This window comes from Zonotrichia albicollis, chromosome 2 (genome assembly GCF_047830755.1).
Source record: "Zonotrichia albicollis isolate bZonAlb1 chromosome 2, bZonAlb1.hap1, whole genome shotgun sequence".
Classification (NCBI taxonomy): domain Eukaryota; kingdom Metazoa; phylum Chordata; class Aves; order Passeriformes; family Passerellidae; genus Zonotrichia; species Zonotrichia albicollis.
Window position 1 is genome coordinate 88,707,274 of NC_133820.1, and position 26,078 is coordinate 88,733,351.

Sequence of the window (26,078 nt, forward strand, 5' to 3'; positions counted from 1 at the left end):
TCACAAAGCACAGTTTTTTTAGAAATAAGTCATCTCATTTATTCACCAAGACTGATTGGATCTACACTGTTGGGAGCTGACAGACATGTCATGATTCACCACGCATTTCCATTTCCTAATGTCGACTCCCCGATGCTCCTCACTACTCTGCTTCCCCAATAAGCACCACCAAGAGCTTGGGATGTTTGTTTATTTAAGTTACCTACTCAACTCTGGAACACAGATCACCGTGTGTTAAAAATACTAGCCGTGGTATTTTTTAATCACTGATTCTTTTTTGATAAATGAAACAGCATAATTCAGTTCAGCAACTGCTTCTGCTGAGGTCTTAGAGACCTCACACTAACACTGAGAACATGCTGGATGCTTAAATGACAGATCTGACATTGCAATATTAGCTTTGCTAATATGGGATACAATAACTAATAGCTTGGTTTAGCTATTACAATCAAAAGCTAGAAAAAAGCACATTTAAAAACTTCAATTTCTTTTTAGTATGTCTTTCATGGGCATATTTAAAAAAAAGATGGGGAAAAAAAATCCCACCTCAATGCAAGAAATAGCATGTGAAGTTCTAAAAGGAAAATAAACAGTAAAAAAACCCATGTAAATCAGACAATGAAATACAGATATTACAAACAGATTTCAGAACTGCTAAATGCTGCAATTCTGAAGAACATTGTCTCATGTGTCATCTTTTTACTTCTCTTTTTTCCTTTTTTCAAATAATGCAGAGATCAGAACAGAAGTATTTTTGCATGCCATCCTGACCAAAAGAAAGATGAAGGGAAAGAAATATATGCATCTTGAAGTTAATCCTCTATTACAAAATATCTGTTGATTAACAGAAACACACATCTAAGTCACAAAAGTGTGTGAATACCAGCGACAGGCAGATTTAAAGAATGTCAGTTTTACAATGCACTGCTAATTAAAGCTTCATAGTGTTACAAAGCAAACTGGTGTTACTCTACATTGTTGCTGATGTTTTCTCTCTAGTTCTTGGTTTGTTATTATGAACCAGATTTATGGGCATTCTTAGAAGATCACTCTGTATTTGCTCAAAAATGAAGTTGCTGCATTTGCTGTGCACACATACACAAGAGAGAAGAGGAAAACTGACACATCAGCACTAGGATTTCTTCTCATGCATGCGCTCTCACTAGCTCCCATTTCCTGAGCTTCCCTTCTAAACCTCTGCAGTGGCCTTGAATTTACATTTCCACACACTCACAGTACAAGCAGGCCATGTAACACAGCCCTAACTTTCTGCAGTTACAGGGGTGCTCTTTAAGATTATATTGTACCCATTTCATTCATCCTATCATGGACATGAACCTCTTCTCCACATAAGTATCAATTTCCTGAAAATATTATTGTTTTCTCTGAAACAATAAAGCCATCCCTATACATCCTTACAATGAAATGTCTCCTGATGCTATGAGAACAAGTCCATTTTTTTCCAAGGGAGTGAAGACCATCAGGTTTTTGGTTCTCATATAAAAGACAAACCTTTGGCTGGTCAATCAGTACCACCCACCTTCCCACTCTCTTCACTCTGCTCCAGCTTCTCTCTCTCCTTTCTTTTGAAGAACATAAGGATCTGGATCACAGTTTTACAAAATGCATTCACACACACTCAGCATATGGGAGACTCCCTGTGAAACTGCATCAGAACAGCAGTGCAAATACAGGTCCATGTACAACACCAAAACTAGAACTAATTCATTGTTCTGTAACCTGCACTTAAACACAGTAAGGTGAACCATCAATAAGCAGTCTGAGTTTGAAATTGAAAAGGACTACACTGTAAAATTTGAGGTGTTTAAATAAAAATTTAGATTTAGAAAGTCTAAGTAAAAGAAGCAAAAGAACCCAACAGAAGTGCAAAAATACCATCAAATTGTAATTGTCCAGAAATGGTACAATTTGTTCAATCAAGGAGATACATTAAATATTGAGGTTTTTTTTTTTTTACAATAAACTTACCTATAGGATTTCTGTCAAAAAACAAGACAGGGGCTTTCAAAATGGACTGAAACATTTTGTTGTGCAAATTCTGACCAGAATTGACAAGAACTTGAAACACCAGAAGACTTCTTATTATGCCAAATAGTATTGTAGCCACTGTTAAACCTGAAATAAAAAATAAAAAAAAAAAACCAACAAAATATGAATAGAGGCTCCAAAGAGATATGGATATTTCAGGAGAAAAAAAACGTTAAAAATAAAATTGCACTAAAACCAAATTCTCTGGACTTCTGCATACAGCAAGAATCCAAACTTAAGCCTAGGGGGACTCAGACTGAGTGCAGAACACAGATACATTTGTCACTAGCTTCAGTTACTATCACAGAATCAATTTAATCCATTTCTCTTTTTCTGTTTGAAAGAACTGGTACTTCACAGAAATGTAGGAAATGTTTGTTAACCCATGAGATAAATGCATATTGAAACTTTCTGCATAACAGCGTTACTAAAAAATTCATTTTGCCGTGCCATGTATAATTGTGGCTTGCACAGGTCACTGTGAAGGTTCAACACTTGCCAGCAGGTATTAAACAAGTAATATATACATGGCTATTTAGACACAACCTTGAGTTACTCCCAATCAGTCCAAACCACTCATGCCATTCTTCCCCTTGTAAAACACACCAAATCACATAAATTATTTGTCTTTCACACCATGTAAGATACATTCCTTATGCCATGAGAAGAAACAGTCCTTCTAGGGAACTGGTGTGCAGACTCTTTGTTCCTCTTCTGGGCACGTCTCTGCTTACAAGACAAGGGTGCTACAGGGCAAAAAACTGAAATAAATAATGAGATTGCTGTTGCTCTGTTTGCTGCGCATAATCTCCAATGTGGCTGCTCAAATTCACTGTCAATAAGAGTGAACAGTGAAGGTCTAAACCTTACATTTAGCAGAGCTTTCAGGCTCTACGTGTTCTGCTTCAGAAAACAGCACAGCTACCTCAGGTCTTGAGGACATGCTGAAGTTAGACCCCAACTACCAGCAGAAAACCTTGCCTATTCTCAGGGCAGGTTAAAATCCTACACAATTCAGGAACAGCTATAGTAACAGTGGGAAAGAGGGAGGTTTTAAATTATGGGAAATGGTTAAGCTGTGCCATATGCTTCCTTCTGTATCCTCCCAGGGAGTAAATAAAGGTATCATCACAATTTCATTTGTCTTCTTGCAGTTTATTGCTCACATTCTGGTGGCTGGGATGAGAGTTTTTTTGCCTTGTCCCAGCTGCTGTACCCCAGGCCAGGAAAAGACAATTTTTCCAAGAATAACTGCACATACCCAAACAGGAAAGCTGGGTCATGCAAAAGGGGAGCAGGAGAGGCATGAAGCAGGAGGCTGTGGCACAGCCCATTCCTAACTAACAGCAGTCTCTGGGAGCAACACGAGGAGAGGGACCACATCCTGGAAACCCCACATTTCTGTACAGCTCTACTGAGGCCTGGTAGCTGCTGGAAGCTGTTGGAACAACCCTCCCAGAACAGACCTAATGGTTGGGGAGAAGGGAAACAAGACGCGCTTCCAAGTCCTTCACTTGGTCTGGCTCTGCTTTCCCTGTTCATGAGCTCAGAACCTCAGTATGAGAGAGACAAGGGGTCTTTGCATGTTTGCCTTATAGAAGAGGTGTGGAATTAGCACCCATTTCTGGCCAGCAGTGCTCCCTATTTACAGCAATTTTACTCTTCAAAACCTTTGTTTCACAGAAGCAACAAGGACTAAGAATGAACTACTACAGTGGGCTTGTTTTTTCAAACATTGACAATCAGAAATAAAAATGTTGAATTGTTTTATACTCTTTAGATTATAAAAAAGGTAAGTTGGATTAGTATGTATTTCCTGTAAAATGCACTACCTTTTTATAACTTTGTCAACTCCACTTACAATTTTGTGTAGATAAGTCAATGCTGTCTGTTCAACAATTGCAAATATTGAACAGAGTCAACTGTCATCTAAAAGTTTCAATATAAAAGTAGCTTTTGTTGTTCTGCTATCTAGAGCAAAATATTCCTTTAAGAATAAAATTTTCACTAATGTGGTTTAGGCTACCTGGTTAGAGAAAGGGAAATTTGCCACATTTAATCACACTGTGCAGTCCACTGGAACAGTTCAGGAAATAAGACATTACACAGAGAAAATAAGAGCCAAGTTCATCTGGCTCCTAAATTGTTGCTTCCCAGGCCAAACACAATGTTTTCTGTCAGCCACTCGGATCACGTGGATTCCAGAAAACAAACTAAACAAAAAATCCTGCACCTATTCTCTCAGCCATGGAGATGTTTCTGAATACATTCAATGCATATTCCTCTGGCATTCCACCTGTTTTCTCACACCAACCATTTACATCTCCATGAAGAAATTACTATGCCATACAAAACCATGCATCACTAAGAGTGTTAAACAGCAGAATCTGAGAGCATGCACATGATTCTTCTGTGGCAATTTTTACTACATCTCAGAGCAGTTTTTCAAGATGTTTGGATGCCTGAATGCAAGGATCAACGCCCTTTTCTGAATTTTCAGAAGCATAATGCTACCTATTGAAATATATTGAAATGTTTTTTAACAACCTGCTTTGCATACCCATCTAGGATGCCTTCTAAAAGCTTGTTCTTTTTCTATGGCACTTCAGAAGAAATGCAGCCATGCCAAGTTTTAGAACAGCACAGAACAAAGATCCATTTCTAATCCCTCTTGCCATCCATATAATGACTGAAGATGTAGCTCAATTACTTGCTAATATATAGACAATAACCCCAACCTTAATGTGACTGACTTTTCAGATACTCAATTCCTGATTTATTTTCCAAAATCCAGCCAAAGCAATTAAAGATTCTGCATTCAACCTATTTCTTCTGTCAGATTTATTTTATTTATTGCAATCTATTTAATCAGAAAACAAGACTCAGGCTTTTAATCTGTTAAGACATTGCTCAGTTACTGCTAGAAATCACATTTCCCCACACATTGCTTTGCACCTCTCAATAATCTTTATCAGATAATAAATAGTTCTTAAGACACAAACATACACACACACATGCATGTGCAATTACCTGCATAAATTCCCAAATAAAAGTTAAGGTCTAGATCAGGCACTTTTGTTCCATTATTTCCATTTGTTGTGAGATTCAACTTTTCTTGATGATTTGCCCTGTGGAAATGCACACAGAAGATAACCATGATCAAATAAGTGCATTTAGCTGTTTCTAGATTAAATTCTTTAGTTGAAATCTTTAGTTCAAAAGATCTCATGTATTGATGCTGTCATGCATCACAACATGAATAGATGCAATTACAGTCTATACTTAGCAAAAAGTTTTAATTTTTTCCCCCCCAAAAAAGAAGTGTAAATCAGAGGAAGATCTGAAGTATTCTAGAGCAGGTTCCATTCCTCTTCAACTAAACAAACAGCACTTGACTGAAAAGGCAGAAACAACCAGCCACTTTTTATCACCAACTTACCAGTAAGAAAGCCACCAGTCCTGGAGCACATAGGCCACCTTGAGCAAAAGAAGCAAATACAAGAATCATCTCACAAAATTAAAAAAAAATTAGAAAATTAAATTTCCTTGCTATTCTTTCAAGCTCTCTGGGAAAACATCACATATTCAGAAAAGTATGCCATCCAGTCTTTCAAGACCAGCAGCAATTTGCCAAGCACATTAGAAGGTGCTCTACAAAGAAAGAAGTTACCTTAAATTACCTTACATGTTAGCAAGCTAAAGGAAAGCAATACACTTTAGCAAACAAAATATAGTAGCTCTTCCTAATGTATGTTAATTGAACTTTAAAGAACTCATTTTCTCAGTTCCTAAATTTGCTACAAGAGATATTCCAAAATGCTTTTTGATTAACAAACTTTCTGATGTTACCAGTCCAGAAATTTGTGTTTACAGGAGATAATTACCAGAAACAGGGTTGAAGGAGGATGAGAGAGGAGAGGGAGGGAAAAATTCCTTCTGCCACCTTCCTTCTGTGACAAATGGTGACTACAAACATGTAACAGGGTTATTATCTCAAAATACACTTCTGTTCATGTGAATTTGAAGTTGTGGGCAGAGAGAGAGATCTACTACAGATCTACTACAGAGATCTGATCTTGCTTAGCTAACTTTCCAACAGACTCAATTCAAGGACAAGCAAGAAGTAAGATGTTAAAATATATAGACTATTTTTTTTACAGCCAAGAAAAATAATTTCCATGAAATGAATTTGAGCCTTCTCAGCAAGAAACAGAGAAAAAGGTTCACGAAAGGTATCCTCACCCAGCTTCCTCAGCTCACCATTGCTTTCAGTAAGTCTGTAAATAACTTTGTTTAAAAACTCATTTACATACCTGCTACAGTCTGCATCACACAAAATATTTGCCTATGCTCTTCCTTACTTTCTCATTCTGCTAAACAGTGACCCTCCACCTAAACTTTTCACATGATCTGCACTTACCAACAGGTGAGCTGCTCCTTGAACTCTTCTGCCAGGCTCTGTCCTCCCACACCCAGTACATCTCTTTACCCTCCTCAACTGGAAACATTCTGACTGTTTTTTAACACCACTTTTATACACCTTATTATTTTCTTCTCTTTCTAAACAAAGTACACTGGCTTATAATTTTCATGCCATGTTGTCACCAAAATAATTATTTTAGTGAGGTGTAAAAATTGTTGGAATAAGGATCACTGCAAGACCTCTCAATGTTGTACCAAAAATCCCATGCTGACACTTGGGTATGCTACAAAATTATTAAAGAACACCCAAACATTTTAGATTAAATATTACAGCATCAAGTATGCACTGTATTTAAAAAAAAATAAAAATAGAGCGGAAAAAGATCTCACTAACCCAAACTACATTCAATACTATTTATGACTTCCAACAACTTACCTGTGCCAAAATATTAAATAATAAGAGTATAAAAATCACAAAGTAGTTTGCTCCTGCAGAGAAGTATTTTCTGTAAACTTTAAAGCTTATTTTTCCCTCATGTCGACTCTCCTCTGGCACTGCAGCCAGTGCATTTTCACCCTGAAAGAAAGTCCATAGAATAAACCCCATCAATCTTGTCGTTACAGATTCAGACTAAGCCACTAGGTTCAAAATTAGCAAACAATTAAACAAGGAGATAAAGTGATTATGCATATAAAAATTTTAAATACTGAACTATAGCTATGACAAAAAAATTAGTCTCAGTGCCCCAAATGAAAAATCTACTCTGCAAAGCAACACTTCAAGGATTTTATTTGGCATTGGCTCACCAAATATACCACAACTTCATATATAGCCAGAAATATTTACTCTGACCACTATGTGGGTTCTTTTTTTCTTATATAGCACATTCGTGCATAACAAATTAAGGCCTTCACTCAGGGAAGATTCTGTTTTCAGAATGCAAATGTGAGCAACCTTTCCTTCCCTGAAAAACATTTAAGGTAAATACTCTTCTACAAGTATGTACCATAATCAACCAATCTATACTTGAGACTTACAAATCATCAACAAAGTTCTAATCATCTCCTTGTAAATAAGAACAAAGCATCTATTAATAGGGAAAATAACTGAAATGACAAATGGGAAGTCATAGTAAGCAAACAATGGATGGAGGACGCTAAAAAACAGAGAAGGAAAAAATGATACAGGCATAAAGAAGGTAAAAGAACTATACAAATTAATAAAATCAGGAATCTTTTAAAATTTTTACGTATATGTATATGCAATATAAAAACTAGTGGCAATTAGTGGACATGTAACAGTTGATTTTGTTGCCACAAGGCATGGCTGTACAAGAGCAGTGGAATCAAGAGATCTGATAGACATAAAAAGAGAAATGCAACCTACAAATCCCTAAAAGGTGAGAAGTCTATCTTTTTGTTTCTCCAGCCACCACACCTTCCCACTTCTCCCCATCCCCATTCAACAGTATTGATGCTGCTAAGAAGCTTGGTACACCTCCATAAATTTAAGAGAATTTGAGACTGGAATTGCCACTGGGGCATTAATAATGTAAGTTCACTGCTTTGGAGCATAAAACAATTCCTCAAAAAGGCATTAAAAAGTCCATAGCTTTTTTTTTTTTTTTTTTTAAATCTCACTGCTTTTCACCATAGAGAAGAAATAGAGATAATATAGATCTACAGCATAGGGGTGACAATCATCAGGGACATACAGGGAATGCTTATTCCATGGATGCAGTGCTAGCACAAGCCTAGCAGGGTTACAGGGAGCCTGCACTGACTGATGGGAATGCAAACACACCAGCAGAAGGCAACCTCTGGTACAGAAACTTCAGGGTTGCTTTTGCATTGGGCAGGCCAAGAGATAAGGAGGCACCTGGAAGTCACACTGGCACCCTACAAAGCCTTCTGTTTCCACCACCAAAAGGGCTGCAGAGAGCAAGGCAGCAGCGTCTCAGGATCACCCCCGCAGGCCGGCTCAAGATCATGTGGGTATGTTTACGGGCATGTTGATGCCAGCCATGCAAACACAGACTTTGCATAAAGCCACAGCTTCTACATGCACTTCCCAGAGCTCAGGACTTCGGGCAAAGTGTTCATTTCAGTTCAACACTGCACAAACACACCCAATACAGTGGGACTGGTCCTTTACAGCACTGCTGTCAGAGGGCAGGCTGAAAGAAGCACAGTGTGGTGCCTCTGAACTCACACAAGGAATGCTCCCAGCACTCAGCAGAGCTGATGCTGAACTGCACAGGCTGACTCTGCTGGGTTTGAACAGCCTCACACTGAGCTGTGAGCTGCCAGCCAAGCACAGCCGGGCAGGTTCTCCACAGGCGCGCTCTCACCTGATAATGCAATTCAGTAATCCCTGAAATCCCAATGCTGCAGGGAAAGCCCATATCAAAATTTAAGTTAAAAACCAGCCAGACAAGAATCAAGACACCTCTCTCCTCTGAGCACTCACAGGTGGTTGTTCCACAGCTCCATCTTTCTGCGAGTGGACGGACGAATCCTGGGACAAGACAGAGGACTCCGAGAAGGTTCGGTTCCGAGCAGACTTCAGGTTGGGGGTTCCTGGAACTGACAGCTGCTCTACCACCTCCTCATCTTTTTTCAAAAGGGAAGCAAAGTCGATGCCAGATTTCTGGAACTCCGCATAGGTACCTTTCCCCACCATTTTACCCTACAATCAATACAAAGTTTTAGTACCTTCATTATATACTTTGCATAAAGGACAATTTTTCTTACCAGTCCTTGCTACCTCTGGGGTTCTGCAGTTGCTGGGCACACATCCCACTGCAGTAACTGAGCTGAAGCCTCTATGAGTTCCTCACTTAGAGGAGCAGAAACAAGCTCTTTAAGCTCTGACCAGAAACCTTGTAGCAGCTAACAGGGCCAACAAACAAAGAGGATGAGAACAACCTCAGTTACAGCCAGGGGAGAATCACTTCCCTGGAGAAGCTGTGGGACATGCCAAGCCCTGCAGCTTCAGGACAACCTGTTAAACCACACACACAACCATGAGTCTTTTTATATTGCTCCATCCCAGGGGAAAACACCATCTCCATTTTCTGATCCTCACAGAACCTTACAAGGAGCAACACTGACCATGTCCACATTTCTTTCAGCTCTACCACAAACTCATTTCTCAAGAGCTACTGAAATTTTTCAAGCAATCTGAATGGAAAGTAAAAGAGGAACAGTGCCCTTTTGCACCATTTTGATGCATCAGAAGTAATTTCAAATATTTCACTACCCAGCCTTAAAAAAAAAACCAGGAAAAAAAAGCCCCAACTGCAGTCCTTGCACTTCCCCTCTGTTGCTCAGTATCTGGTACAATGAAGATGGGAAGGAACCAGCTGTACTGAAGGCATGCTCATTCTCAAAAGCATCTGAGACTATGTCTCAGTCTTAATTTAAAAATTGATTTGTTGCAAAATTAACACAGTTCTTAATTCACACAGAAGTGTAAGGAACAAGAACAAAAGCAAAACATTAACACAGTCTCAGAGTATATTAAATTTGAAGCAAGGGAAGGCTAAAACTTTACTTCAAAACCAGACAAAGTGTTTGAAGAAATAAACTAATGCAGCTAAATAATCTTACTAATGCAAGACTATTTACATGCATGACAAAATTCAGCAACAGATTTTTCAGGGAAGGTATTCCAAGAAAAATACACTTATTAATAATTGTAAAACTTGATATGTAGTCGTAAGTAGACAGAAAATACACTTACAAACTAAAAATTAAAACCTTTTTTTCCTTCCTTAGAGTAAAAAGGACAATGAAAAAAATATAAGTATAGATATTAAAATCACTTACATCCTTTAAAATTAGAATCTGATTTGCAGCACGGAGATATTGCAACTGGTGAGTGACCAAAACAGAAATCTTCTGACGTAAGGCTTGACAAATACATCTGCAAAGAGATGGAAAGATTAATGAAAATTAAATGTCCTAGAAGACTATTTATTTCTGGAAAACCTCTTCTATTCAATTTCTCAGTTTTTAAAATAAGAAGATGACCGTGCTTACTAGATTTACGAAAACCATATAAAACCTTAACAAAACATGTTCCTCATTTAATTTCTTAAGTTTTCAAGCTAGGGAAAAGCTATATAATTATTTCTGATCTGCAAAAAAAGAGGAGGCAATAAGACATTTCATTAAAGTTGTCTTAAACATTCTTGTAACAAATGTACATGTCATAAGCTGAATTGCAAATTTTTAAAAATTATTCTAAAGGAAAGAGAAAGAAGGGCAAGATACTGTGGAAAATTATGGAGAAATAGAGCCAGTAAAAGTATGTCTTCTCTGAGAGAAGCTTTCAGACCAGCTGTAACACTGAGCCACAGAGACTCTTCTGGAGAATTACACCGTACTACTGATTTAAGGAAAAAAACCTCAAAACATTCCAAAATAGTCCATAAGTGTTTATTTTTCCAGCAGGTTCACTAAGGCTTAGTTTCATCATCCATCTACTTTCAGAAATACTGCTCTGTATAATTGAAGAACAACAACCAGGTGAAAAGCCCAATTCTAAGCGAATGATGATCTGATGTCATTCGTGTCCCTTTCTCAGTGATGATACAGAGAACCCACTGAAAGCCTTCTCAGCAGGGGATGTGACTGGCCCAAGAGTTCAGACACCTGCTGGAGCCAGCCCAGCACTGCCACAACACATTTACCTGTCTTTTAAAACCCAGACAGTTCACCTTCCCTGGGACTGTCCCCTACTCTTCAGAGGCATACTTGGTTAGACTGTAAGCACACTTCATGCATGACAACAGGACAAACTGCTGCACCAGCTCCACTGTGACATTTATTACATGCACAAGCACACACACACCTGTGCACACAGTCACACCAGATCCAGACAGAGAACACCCAAAGGTTCTCCAGCCTCTCTGGAGTACAAGAAAAAGCGAGATGAAGGGACTGTGAAAGTTGCATCCTCTTCCCCAACTAAGAATCAATTTAAACGTAAAAATGTTCCTGGCAGAAGTTAAATGGGTTCTTCTCCATGTTTAAGCTAAACAGAAATTTCAACACCCTTGAAAATGTATTCCAGGGACAAGCTATCCTTGCCATTATAATTTTTTTCTCTGAAGCCCAAGTTTAAGTCCTTTAGTGCAATTTCAATCCATTACATCCCCAAGGGCCCCTAGACCAGTTCATTCCTGTGTACAAGGTCCCTTCATACTTGAAGTCCTCCAGACATGAAAGAAAAAACACATAAAAGTAATAAAGAAGTCTCCCAAATAGACTTTTCTTTTAAATTGCAGATAGCTTTCTATTTTGCCTCCCTGCCCTGGACCTGAATGTTCCTGACTACCTATACTGGAGTATGAAGCTGGTCTACACATTTTTTGAAGGGCACAAAAACATTATTTCAACTGAGACCTTACATGTACAAAACATAACAGGAGTATTATTTTACTTGTACTGCCACATACAGCACTAGTCATAAATCCCAAGGTCCTATTTCCTTAACAAGAGCATGACATTGCTGAGTCATACTGGGTTTGCCATCCAAAACACTCTACACCTCCTTTCCACACTACTGCTCCCTGCTCGTTGTACCTTCATGGACTCAACACCTGGGCACTTCACCCTACTGCACGCACCTACTAATTCACACCCCATACCCAGAACTTCACAAATATCTGTTTCCAGAACTGCCGTTAGCGTTGCCTGGTTCTCCATCACCTGAAAATGTACCATCAATGACTTTCATACATCATCAGAAACACCAGAATAAGGACAGACCTCTCTATAAACTACATCTTTCCAATTCAACAAAAAGAAGTGAAGAGTATTTTAAGTTAACAAACTTAAGTAACAGGATGCTATAATCCATTTGAAAAACCCACTGCACTCTGGCAGCAAACCGCTACAGAATTAAAAAATAATTAGCTTGAGCTTTGATAGTGCAGAGCATGAAGCAGGAGACACTGAGAAAGGGGCCTACAACAACACAGTGCTCCCCTATGCACAGGCTGAGTCTTTGCACTTCGTGCATACAAATCCTCATTTGTTCTTCCTTCCTTATCAGTTCTGCTTTTATTTGAGACAAGTTTTTCTTCAATGTTTTTTAAGTTTTTATCTCCAAGAACCAGCTTTCTTTCACCTCTGCAAAATGTTTCTTCTTTAATGATTCTACTTTCTTCATTACCATTCTTTCTCCCTCTCATTTTTGGAAGTTTACAAGCAATTTTAACTTTACTCTAGTTAATACTTATATTCATTTCAATGAAAATAACCACTGAAATGAAATTAAAGCACATGCATAAGTGCTCACAGGCATAAACCCTTTGTTACATTAATTTACTTCCTATATTTGTTTTCCTCTCCCTTAAATTTAAATTTAAGCAGTTTAGGAAGAACAACCCCCCAGTTAGTTTTGCACATTTCAAAATTTACAAAATTAAAAAAAAATAGGTACTGTGCTTGCCAAAAAACCCCACACCCTACATATTCTACTCTGCTCTTTTTCTACTCTGCTGCTTCTGCTTCTATGCCTACCTTGACAATCATTTATCTCCACCTCATGACAAGTCCCAGTCACACATAAATACAACTGGTCCACAAAATCCATTTACCTATTCCAGGCATCAGGTAGCACTGGATGGCTGGAGAAAGTACACAGGGAGATGCTTCCTCTGGCATCCATTTCTAGACTCCAGAATCCATATGTTAGGAACTTTCTGAGCCAGAGATCCTGGTGTTTGCGAACTTTTTCTATGTGAATTCTGTCTGATACTAGGAATGATGTGCATACCACTCCCAAGAACCATGACAACTTTAGGTCTTTTAGGCCTTATTTTAAAAGATTTCTAAACTGTCCTGCAACTCTGTCTACTCCCACAAGCACAGAGGAGAAAGAAAGAAAGAAATCAAGCTGATAATTAACTGAGACTTGTACACAGCTCCTGTCACTGAAAAAGATACACAGGAAGTAACAATACCTAGAGAAAGGCATGCCCCAATAGACTGATGAAATATAAATCTCACTCTTAAAAACACGACTTTTGAGTCAATACTGCTGGTAGGACACAATTTTATCTCTATCTAAATGTGATCTGAAACCATATAATCTATAGCAACATATAGATAAAAAGGGAGAGTAGGAAATTCCTTGAGATCCAAGTGCAATTGAATGATTTTCTTAGAAATCCCCATCTGCTCCAAACTTCACCATACAAAGAAATGTGCTACTGGATCTGTGATGGCTGTCCCTCATTTTGAAACTAGAGTTCTCAAAATATTGGATTTCTTAAAAGTGAATTAAAAGCTATTTTTATTTAAATAAATATAAAACAAAGGCATCTTTTCATATACAAATATGTAAAAAAACATGTAACTATACTGGCAACCCCCCACTGGAAAAAGCCTGAAGCACTGCTATAGCACAGGCAGTAGCCTGTCTACTATTAACTATCAAGAACCCACAGGAAAAAAAGCAACAAATAACACAAAAATAGGAACTCTTCAGTTTATACCTTCCAAGGAATCTGACCAGGAAAGAGGAATTAATTGAAAAACTGCCTTTATCTACTCCATCATCCACAGAATGACTTGTCTGAATCACAAAGAAATTCTTAAGAGCCAAAGTCCTTTATTAATAATATGGTCTCTTTTCCCACTGGAGCTGTGCTACTTGCATTCTTTCTCATTTGAAAAGTATTTATATATTTAAAACTACTTACTGCAGTAGCTGAATAGAATACAGAAAAGCAGCAAATGTAATGAACCAGCCACCCACATGCCATAGCTTTGGGGAATTACTAGGAACATACCTATCTTTGTAAACACATACACTAGACACTTGTAAAAAAAATAAACTTTAACATAAAATTGCAAGAAAAAAAGGAGTGAGTGAACTGAACAATATCCACTTCAGATTCTCATTAAAAAATCCCCTGTTTCTTCCATCTCATCCATTGTTTTAAGCCTCGTGGTTTGGACTCCTGGGGGAGCAGCCTGCATGAAGTGGTGTTTTGGACATTCCTTAGCACCATGTTCTAAGAAATCATTCTTGCCCAAGTGCTCTCTGTCTTCTCCACATTTCTAGCACTATTCAGGAAGCCCTAAAGTACATGCCTTGCCTTGTTTCTCAAAGCAACTTACTGAACATAATGCTCTCCCCACTACCCCCAGTACCTTTACAGATTCCATGAAGGCCTCAGAAGACAACTTCTGTTTGTAAAAAACCCTCCCTAAAGTCTTCATGCATGACAACAGGACAAACTTGTCCTGTTGTAAAGTCTTGTGTAGGGAGGCATTGCTTGGTTTTCCTTCCCAGTACTACTCCACCCAGCTCATTTTCTAAAAAATGCTTTCATTCTACTTCTTTGTGTTTTGCTCAACCTGATCTGGAGTTGTGGTGAAAAAATGAAAGTACAGAAACAACCCCAGCTACTTGTCTGAGTTTCAAATTCTCTGAGATAACCTCCTTATTCCTCTTCATCTTCACAGGCTTATCAGCAAAACACAGTGCAATGGCTTCTATCTCCTCTATGGTTCTGCACATGCAAAAAATCCACATTTGCAGGTTTGCAGTAGAATGTAGATGCTGCCAGTGTCACAGCTCACATGAAAAGTAGAGCAAGCTGAAGAGGCAGCCTGCCCTCCTCCACAAGGCACCAGGCACTTTCTCATCTCCCTCTTCAAGAAGAGACCTTAAGACAGGTTAACAGCTCAGGTGGGTGCACTTTCAGAACTCAGGCACTGATACAGTCAGATGCTGGAGTTGCAGAGAGATCTTGTGCAGAAACAGAAAAGCAGCAGCTGAAGCCTAGAAAGTTTCAACAGGCATTAAAGGAATTTGATAGTGCACGTGAACTACAGAGGTGATGAACTCCATCTATCAGTCGTGGCAGCTGAAAAATGAACGTAAAGCCCATGCAGCATAAAACTCTTACTCCACACCAGCAGACAGAAACAAACAATAGCCTTTTGAAAACATCAGTAAAATAAAGCAACATGTTAAAGGGGTTTCAGACGGTCCAGATTTGAAACTGCAAACATCAACAGGATGTACACCTTTCAAATTTAGATACTAAAAGCTTCCCTGTATGGGGAAAAAAGAACATTCATGCCACTGCTACTCAGTGCAATTTCTATGACCATTTCTACAAGATTTCTGCAAGTTTTTATGATTATCTGAGGGAGGACAGGAGAGAACAATAGTAAAACCAAATTAATTCATGTATTTGGAGCATGGAATTCAAAGGATGCAAGTACGCTAAACAAAACACATTTGTTGAAGACCTGAACCAAAGACCACTGAATTTCATCAACAGAAGCTTCTCCTTCTAGTAAATTCTAGATTATACCTTTTAACATAGAGAGCTGCAAGCTGTGAAGAAGTAAGGACAAAACACTGGCTGGGACTGACCAAATTATTCTGATACTCACCTATGTGCCTTAGATTAGACAGTGTTAGAAGGATGGAGAAGAAGGAACTCACTGAAAAGGAAACCTGACTTTTAATGAACACTTTCTTTGGAAGTGGGGAAAGGTCCAGTACCCCTCTCTTACACAGTAAATTTATACATTCTCTTTCCTGTTATTTCTGCTCTCTGCTGTCTACTCTGCAGGCCACATGCCCTGTTTCACCTTCCCAACAGAAATTTCAAGAACCAAAATTAAAAATTATTCAACAGTCTAAGACAGTTCTGTCCTCTCCTTTAGCCAGCTGAATTAAGTGCTTATTACTAGTCAGTAAGGTTGTAGCAAACTAAGAAGAGATTTAAAATCCCATCCCATTTTATTCTTCACTCAGTACTAATATTGGTAAACCCCATTATTCATAAACCCCAATACTCATGTATGAAACTCAACATTTTTCTTAAGAAAATGGCAGATATTCCCTTAAGAATATTTCTATTTATAGTATCTCCAAAACAGATTTTTACAGGGCTTTTAAAAATAAAGAACAAAGTCAACAAAACATAGAGGGGAAGAAAAAACCCCTGTATCTTCCAATTACATAAAATAGGGGAAAAACAAATCAGAAAGCGAATGTACAAAGTTTTGTGAAGAAATCCATCTCCTCAGAAATGCTGTCCCAAGTTTTTTGATAAGGAATTACAATAAAACAGTTGCATTTTATGTTAAAATAAACCAGTAACCTACTTTTCAAACAAATGTCTTCCAACTTCAGCATCCACTGCACTCAGTGGGTCATCCAAAAGATAGATGTCCGCATCTTGATACACGGCTCTGAAAGGTTTAAAGAAATGTCAGTTCAACAAAGTCTTACATTGGTTCACTTTAGTCACTGGAATCTGACAATTTATAAATTTTAGAAATAGCAAAAACCACTAGCCTGGCCAGATTTACACGGGCCTTCTGTCCCCCACTCAGAGTAGCTCCACGATCTCCTATTACTGTTAGGTCACCATTTGCCAATAATTCCAAGTCCTGTGAATGTGAAAGAACAGATAAAAATATTTTTTAAATCATTTTAACTTCAAACACTGGCAAAGCTGTTTCAATGTAGCATTTCCTATTTGGAAAGTATTAATGTAACACATTAAAATATAAGGTTTCATACTAAATGTAATATCTGCAGTTGCTTTATGACTCCGCACTTTCAGCAAAGGGTAACTGAGAAAGCAGAAAAAATAGATGAGATCCTAAAGTTCAGTTTTTCTACAGCTATGCCAAAGTAAAGTGCACTACTATCCTTAGTCTTGCGAGGAATATTTATTGGCGATTCAGAAAATCAAAAAAAATACCTAACAGTAAAGTTATTAAGCTTTTATTTGAACAAAATTAGCTGTCACAAAAAATAAAAACTGCACTAATTATTATCGGTAAATTATCTTGCCAATATCCCTAAAAAACAGATTGTTTTTATTCTTACTGAAATGTATTCAGGAAAAATAATTACAACATTCATCACACAGATTTGGGACTTCAGGACTGTGGATAAAACAACAAAATTACACAGCGTTCTATGTCATATTATCGTATTTCCTATTCAGGAAATACAGAAGTTTTACGTTAAGCTACAAAGCATATTCTGAAAGCTTATTCACAGCTTTTATAAGACACATAAATTTGCAAGAAAACTATGAAAGCAAATCTACCATCAATATGAAGTGGGGATTTTTTTAATGCTGTTTGCTGTCTTTTAAAGTCATTAAAGCCTTAAGTTTAGACAACAGCATGACTGACTATCAGCAGGAGACACTAAAACTCTATCTGCCAAGTGTAAAAATCTTGCAAAAAATGTTCACTACAGTAACCATCTGCTTTTCACCTGTGTCGCTGCTGACAGAAATATCACAACATGCTGCACAAAACCTTTTTAGCTGCCAAGCAAAATGTCTGTTTCTTGACAAATCTGGCTTAATCCTCTTCTATATCTCATGTCACAAACTCCTTTGCACACAAACCTTTCAAATATATTTTTTCATAAAACTACTTGGGTTCAGCAAGTTCTCCAGTACACAGCCCTAAGGTTCTTTTGATAGCTGTTTGCAATGCATAATATACAGCAAACACAACACTTATTTCAAAGGAAAGCATACAGGATATTTATGAAACTAAAGCCACAAAGAGTGCTAGCTTGATCATTTGTTTTCTGCCTCTTACTGCATTTGCACACACCCCTACCATAACACATGTTAAAAATGGCTAAAATGTAATTATGAAACAAACTAATAGGGAACAGCTTTTCCCAAATTCGTCCGTGCTTCACACGTGCTATACCTCCCCCTAGTGTAAGCTTTGGGAATTAGAAGAGGATGCCTTGCACAAGGATAGCAAAAATAATTGCACGTTTCTGATGAGCAGCAGGAGTTATTTCACATGCTACTTACAACAATTCCATATATTGTACATTGCAATCTGCACCACAGGCCTGAAAGAACACTAAAATAAAAATAACAATGGAAAGAAAATACACAAAGAGAAAGCCTTACCTTTTTAAGAGCACAGACTTTTAAAACATTTTCATACTTTTCTTTCTCATATTCCTTGTCAAACAGTATATTACTTCTTACAGTGCCAGAAAACACCCAAGGCTGCTGTGAAACATAGGCAATTCTTCCAGTAACATTTATTGAACCCTTGTCTTTAGGCAGCTCACCAAGTATGGCACTTAAGAGAGAAGACTGGAAAAGATTTTAAAAAAAAAAAAGTAAAAATTAAAATGTTTGGTTTAACTAAAGACATCACAGAGACTGGGCAGTGTTTACTACCATGATGGCCTATTTCACCTAGTGCTTTTCTACTCTGCTAAGAGCAGAAAAGCACTAGTACACCCTTTTCATGCAGTCATGAAGCAACACACAAAATACTGCTAAGCTCCTCACCCAAAAGGACATGGGCCTATCTTGAATGCCAGTACCCTGATGCAGAGCATGTGATTATACATATAAAGGAACTGTATATTTTCAGGTTGCTAGTTTTCACATTCAATAGAGTCAAAAGCCTCATGGAATGGTGTAAATATTAAGACTTACTTTTCCAGCTCCTACAGGACCAATCACAGCCAGTAACTCCCCTCGTCTGACAGTAAACGAAATCTGTTGAAGTGTTGGGGTTTCTAAACTCTGGGGATTTGAGAAAAAGTCAGGATTTCTCAGTAATGAAAGAGAAACCATCAAAATGAGTATTTAGAAACAGAAAACAATGTGCATACATCACTAACACCTACCAGTCCATATGTTCACCATATTTTCAGGCATATGATTTTTGTCTCTTCAGTAAGTCACAAGTACTTTTAAAAGACCCTCATCCTTCCCCATGAACATGCAACACAGGTAAAAAAGCATTCAAGGAATAAAGAGGCCAAAGGCAGCAGAAGCAGGGCTTCCTCAGAGCCCACACATCTGAGTGGCAGCCTCAGGAACACGAGGTCTGTGCTGGCCACCACACCAGCATTCCCAGCACAACACACTGAGCCACTCTGAGCACACAGACAAATGGAGAGCTGAGGGTATCAGAGCCTCAGGAAAGCCAGGGCTGTGCTTGCCCTAGTCAAGGCTCTAGCCAAAGTAAAACCATAAAAATGCCATTTGATTTTACACAACTTCATCTTGTATACTGGATTACCCTAGGAGTGTCTGTTTAATATTCTATATTTTGGTATGCCTATCCTTTACGTTATGGAAGAGCTTACGTCCCTCATAACATATGTTGCACCTCTCCTTTCAAGGTTCCAAAAATGCCTACTTGTGGAAAGAAGGATGCTCAGGTCTTTACCAGCTATGCTAAACAGCAATTTTTAAGGACCTGGTGCAGCTCCGTCTCATTAAAACAAAACACCTTTGTAACATAATCTGCCTTCACTTGCATCTTTACCCACACTAAGCATGACTGACACTAAAATACAAACAGTAAAACATATGCATTAAAAAAAAAAAAAACCCAAAAGTACTTTGATTAAAGGACTAAACAAAAACCCAGCCTTAAGCTCCAAAAACAGAAGAGCAAGGTTAAGAATACCTTAAAATCTCCAGCCACCTTTTGAAGTTCAAGAGGCTGAAAAGGCCACCACCATAACTCCACATAAAAGATGACACAAGCCAAAAACATTCAGGGACTGCAAATGAGGAAGCCTGCAATTCATTTCCAATTATTTGGGAAGAAAGAGAAATCCAGTATCCATCCCCATCTGTGATGGCTGGGATAGCTGGGATGGCACACCTGTGCTCACTCATGCCAGGAGAAATCCCTGGCAGGCAGCCCCGCTGCCAGAGCTCTGGGATGCACTACAGGGCTCACAGGAGATCCTCAGGAGATCCTGCCAGAAGCTGAACTGGGCTCCTTGTGCAGCTCTGCTGAACCACTTTTGCTGCCATTAGGATTTCCACAAGGTGGCACCAACGGGATTTTTATCCTTTTCTCTGCACAACCCCACCACCCGCCCAAGCAGCAGCACCTGACCTCGAAGCTGATTCCTCTGCCCAGAGTGCACAGCTCAGGAGCTCACCTAAGTGCTAAGGTCAGGAGATCTCTACAGATTTATGACTGCCAAAGATTTTATTTTTTTTAACGTACTGTTTGTAGGAAGAGAAAATATCTCTTCCTAAATCAATGTCTATATAGAAAAAATAAATAAGCTTTCAGACACACAGGCCCTTCTTCAGGCATCTTGAGGATGTGCTTCTGTATTCACACAAGTGAAAAGACATTTCCACCCACATCAAAAACTTGAAAAAATATAACCTAAGAGCCAAAAAACATTACAGAAAGATTTTCTTAAAGTTTTTAAACTATTACTGCCATACTATACATTATAGCAGTTGGAATTTATCATAGAGCCTACACAAAAGTAGTAATTCAAGCAAACAGCACAGCCACACACACCTAAGAAACACATTATTTTTCCAAAATAGCATTCCCTATAATTAAAGACAATTTGTCCTGAATTCACCACACCTATTTTTAGGCACTAAACTGAGGCACTTAAATTAGAGCACAGACTAACACTGCAGCTAAGTACACCTGGCAGCTCATTCTCAGAAATGCCCCAGCTCCCTGTGCCCTCACTCCTGTCTCCTCCCTCCTTCTGCCTAACCTTGCATGTGTTGTTTATGGGACTCAGCTATCAGAAAACTGATCTCATTACAAGTGATTCATTTTCTATTGCTTTATCCCTCCAAGTGCTTCACCACAAGGTCATACAAACCAGCATTAACAACCAGCACAAGGGAGGCAACAGAGAATGCAAGGACAAGAGGACACAAGAATGATCCCTTCAGGGGAGCAACTCCTCACCTGAGCTTGGGCAGACCTTACACATCCTACACACAAGAAAATGAAATAGTTCTGCTCACCTAAGGGACACAGAGATCATATATTGCATGAAAGCACTATACTACTCAGGCTTCTCATGTAAGGACTAAAATGACAAGGGATAAATTTGGCCTCTGCTCAAATGCTGAGATTTTAAATCTGAAGTTGCTCAATTAAGCAGACAGGCTGTTCTGTAAATTCAAGGAACATCAGTAAAAAGCTGTACTGAAGAATCCCTAGCTCCATGCTGGTATCAGACTACCCTGTGATACTCAGATAATACTTGCCTAAGTAAAACAAGAGTGTGACCAGGAAAACAATTGGTTTTGTTTATCTTTTGAGAAACTGTAATACACCCTGTTAGGCTGTTTTCCTAAAAGTGTAGCTAATAATTCCTTTTTCACATCAAGTGATTTTGGATTCATGGGTTGCTTCTTGCTTGGTGTTTTTAGTACCACTTTTGGCACACAATCACTAAAAAATAAAAAAAAATTATCATCCTGCTGTAGAGTCTCGGTACAGACATCCCAAGTGTCTTGAGAAAGCTTGCTAGTCAGGGTAGCAAGCTAAGCCTACTGCTTGATAAAGGATACATATTTATATTACTCCTTTCATAACTTGTCTCTATCAGAACTTACCACTTTTTTTTCAGTAAGCAAGTCTATAAAATTATTTTGCATCATTTTAAGAGTATATAGTAGAAACTTTCAAAGCAGATCCTAACAGTTCTGAGAGAAATGCTCTTCTCCATGCACACTGCAATTCAATATCAAAATGGAAGTTACATTAACAGTTTTGTGGATGGCTTGGTTTGGGTTTTGGTTTTAACTGAAAGGAAACCAGTAATTCCAGTCATGCTACTCTGCTTTATGCAATATAAACAACTAATAAAAAAAAAAAAGTATTTTATGGGAACTTTATGCAACCATTTCCTGTAAATTGTTAATGGTGGTACCAAAGTCAGTTTGAGAAGAAAACAAAGATTAAGCAATACACTGCATTTTGCATTAGAATGTATTCACAAACAACTCTTTCATATCTATTAAAATTTAAAAGCTTGGTCAATGCCTCAGAAATATTGATGACACGGAGAAGTCTGAGAAAGTAAAGCAGAATAAAATAGCAGTTTTCTTTGGCAGCTACATAGCTACAAGTACACAGATCCTTATCTGATATGTTTTCACACCTGATCTTCCTTGGGACACAACACAGGTAGGGCAACAGGGCTTGGAAAGTGAAATATGTGATGTCTTATTTGCATTACACTTATATGCAAAAGTAATGCCAGTATCCTGATCCATTCATAATTTTTAGAGCTTCCAGCACTTGTAATGGAGACTGAAGTCTCTCCTGTGTGAGGCTACTGCTAGGCTGCAAAAGCACCAACAGCTCCTCACAAACTGCTGCTTACCATAACAATTAAAGTTTTAAAACAGAAACAGTCAACCCTTGCCTTTATTACATAAAAGAGATATATAATAAATTTATCATGTTTATTGTCCCTTTTTCCAGCCATTTTGGTGAGTTTGGTGCATTTTAAGTAGAAAAAATGTGCAGCTGAACAGTCTCAAAATACAGAGCAACAAATACATGCTGACTCGTCTCTAAAGCTTTCAAACCTTTTGTGATAAGTATAATATTGTACTGGTTCTAGACTAATGGACTGATCAAGCATTCAGTTACAGAAAAAACCCACACACAACAAGGCTGACCTTGCTGTGCTGTCCGTCCTTCGTTCCAATTTAAGTACCTCAGCCACAATGCAGTGCTGTTTAATAAAAAGAGATATTTTCCCTGAGAAACACCAAGTTTTTCATTTAGTATAGTATTGAGAAATAGCTGCTTCTAAGATGCACTTGATAGCGTCTTCAGTACTATTCAACAGTTAGCTCAACATAATGAAAGGATTCTCAAACACAAAGGATGGAACACAAAGTATCAGCACACCATACATACACACACTACATTTTAGATTTCAAATGCTGACAGCACCAATATACTTAATATGCAAGTAAATTTACCTTATCCCAAGAGCAAGTCAAATCTTGAACATCAAGAATGATATTTTCATTACTGCCATGCAGTTGTGGCTTGAAGTGTGAGACCTCATCAAGCATCAGAAAGTTCTGCAATAAAAGAGAAGAAGAGGATATTGCCTAAAGTGAGACTGAGAATGGGAAAGAACACATTTTTTGAAGGCAGCATACACAACATTAATTATGGGCTGGAAAAAACAACCACAAACTGATCAAAAAATTGCATTTCCAAGGCAATGCACAACTTCAACAGTGGACCTGTAACTAGCTAGTTCTCCCTCCCTAAAAACCTCCATAAGTGCAGACTTAATAGGAGAGGACTCTAACAACCACCTGCTCAATAATGAATTCCAGAAAGAAATAGATCTTTAGAACCGGTCCTGTCTTTTCCTTGAATCACAAACAACTTTTTAAATTGTTTAACTCCTTCTTTCCATGCAGAAGAGGTGAAACCCTCACTGCCACACCTTCTCATTCCACTGCTGGCAAAGGCTTCTGTTATTTCACTGGAAGAATAATGAGGATGCAGTAAGCAGCTGTCCATTGTCTCTGTTAAGCATTCTTCAAGTGGCCAATAGGAGACAGAACACTCTCTGAACATATCCTCATTTTAAGGTCCAGGTCATGAACAAAAAAAGAAACTTGCTTACATCTGCAAAGCTGGCTCACATCACTTTCACTATTGCACTCCTATTCTACATTACATCCCAGTCAGCAAACTCTTCCTTCAATTTGCATAAGCATGCACTTTGTACCACAGCCACACTTCTGCCACACCTTGCCTGATGCTGGATTTTCAATAGCCCAAACACATTTAGAAAGGAAAGGGGCTATTTCCGCAGAAAACTTTTAAGGTTAACAGCTGCCACAGTTTTATGGCAAAACCTAAAAAAAAAATTTCTTTTATCCTTTGACTCATGGAGTCTAAGGACCTTAAATAGGCAGCAGCAGACAATATTTTGGGAAGAGGAGGAATGTCTTGATTGGAGAAGCCAAGAGTAGTTAACAAGTGCACAGCTAAGAGTCTGCAGATGTGAGACAGCTGCTGAAGACTCACAGAAAGCAGTAACTAAGAGGGAGCAGGAGAAGGATGTCAGGAGCCATGGGAGGGCAGGGAGATTACTGCTAGGCTTTCCAGGCACAGAGGTACTGCTCAGATTCCGGCTGGTGGGCACTGTTATGGAGTGCAGTGAGAAGCCAAGCATTTTAACACAGCAGCACAGCAATCCATGGTGTACAACACACTCCTGTTAACACCAAAGAGCATCAGTACATGGTGCTGGTTCTGTCCAGCCTCAGCACTACCAATGCTCGTTCTTACTGAATTTGAGTCTTCACTCCAGCACTGAAAGCAGCCACAAGAGAGAAGCTGGGGTTCACAGCTGTCCTCCACAGATGACAGGGTACTGCAGTGTGAAACATGAATCCTAGAGCTCCCATCAGCCTGCTTTGTTCTTCAAACCCCAATCCCAGCATGCCTGCATATCTGTACACACACGTTCCTCTCACTTCAGAAATGCCTACAACACCTCTTTGCCATGCACACATTTCTCCTACATCTCAGTGCACCCTACAGCGCATGTCACGTTTTTTGTACCTGCACACAAAATTCACAGAATTCACAGAATCACTAGGTTGGAAGAGACCTTCAAGATCATAGAGTCAAACCCAACACCTCAACTAAACCATGGCACCCAGTGCCACATCCAGCCTTTTTTTAAACACATCCAGGGATGGTGACTCCACCACCTCCCCTGGCAGATCATTCCACAACTTTATCACCCTTTCTGTAAAAAACTTTTTCCTAATATCCAACCTATATTTCCCTTGATGCAGCCTGAGACTGTGTCCTCTGGCTCTGTCAGCTGCTGCCTGGTGAAAGAGACCAACCCCAGCTGACTACAAACACCTTTCAGGAAGTTGTGGAGAGTGATAAAGTCACTCCTGAGTCTCCCTTTCTCCAGGCTGAACACACCCAGCTCCCTCAGCCATTCCTCACAGGACTTGTGTTCCAAGCCCCTCACCAACCTAACTGGCCTCCTCTGGACGTGCTCAAGCATCTCAACGTCCTTCCTATGCAGAGACGCTCCATTTTCAAAACAGGTTATTTCATCACCGATCCCAAACTGCAAAACCATAATAAGGCTGCATTTGTCAGTGACAAATGTAGAGTAAGAGACAAAGGCAGAGTAAGAGAAGGCACAAAGGTAGAGTAAGAGAGGGAATGCAGACCCCTCCCAGCCAGCAAGGCTACCTTGATCCGCCGGATGCTGATCACCGACTCGGACACTCTCTCCACGGCCGAAGGGAAGAACAGGGTCACTGTGAGTCTCACTGCTCCATACAGGGACACTGCCACAAACACCCTGCTCGCAGAGATGACATTCCCAAGTAGGACATATGCCATGAAAGTCATGAACACTGTAATTTTGCTTGCCACAAAGAACGAGGCTAAGTTCAGTCCTCGAAGGTAAGAGCTTTTCATAACCATTGCAATCTCCTTCCTAAAAATGCAGAACATAAACAAATCAAATCAATCTCTCCCATTACTGCTACCCTCAACAACAGGATGAGGGAAACTCCCCATCAGGATTCTACTTTCACATCCTTTCTCCTCCCCTTGTACCACCCCAATTCAAATGCAAACAACAGTGAAGAAAACATGTTATATGGTAAATAACAAAACAAAACCAAAACCAAACCAACCTAAAAAACCCACAAAAACCCAAAAAATCAACCATTATTTAAGAGGCTTGGAAATTCAAAGGAGAAATTCATTATATTTATTATCTTAATAGCTATAGA

General features: G+C 38.9%; 1 protein-coding gene across 2 annotated transcripts in view; it reads right to left on the reverse strand.

The window, feature by feature from the left end:
- Positions 1 to 26,078, reverse strand: part of ABCC4 (ATP binding cassette subfamily C member 4 (PEL blood group)) — a 142,924-nt gene that overhangs the window by 88,544 nt on the left and 28,302 nt on the right. For both annotated transcript variants that reach the window (XM_074535621.1, XM_014273652.3), the window contains exons 8-19: positions 25,528 to 25,777; positions 23,259 to 23,363; positions 18,960 to 19,049; positions 18,417 to 18,608; positions 16,814 to 16,908; positions 16,621 to 16,707; positions 10,303 to 10,399; positions 8,942 to 9,160; positions 6,908 to 7,048; positions 5,489 to 5,526; positions 5,080 to 5,177; positions 1,990 to 2,136 (exon numbers count right to left, since the gene is read on the reverse strand). In XM_074535621.1, coding sequence (XP_074391722.1) covers positions 1,990 to 2,136; positions 5,080 to 5,177; positions 5,489 to 5,526; positions 6,908 to 7,048; positions 8,942 to 9,160; positions 10,303 to 10,399; positions 16,621 to 16,707; positions 16,814 to 16,908; positions 18,417 to 18,608; positions 18,960 to 19,049; positions 23,259 to 23,363; positions 25,528 to 25,777 — 1,559 coding nt within the window. The remainder of the gene's footprint in view (positions 1 to 1,989; positions 2,137 to 5,079; positions 5,178 to 5,488; positions 5,527 to 6,907; positions 7,049 to 8,941; positions 9,161 to 10,302; positions 10,400 to 16,620; positions 16,708 to 16,813; positions 16,909 to 18,416; positions 18,609 to 18,959; positions 19,050 to 23,258; positions 23,364 to 25,527; positions 25,778 to 26,078) is intronic.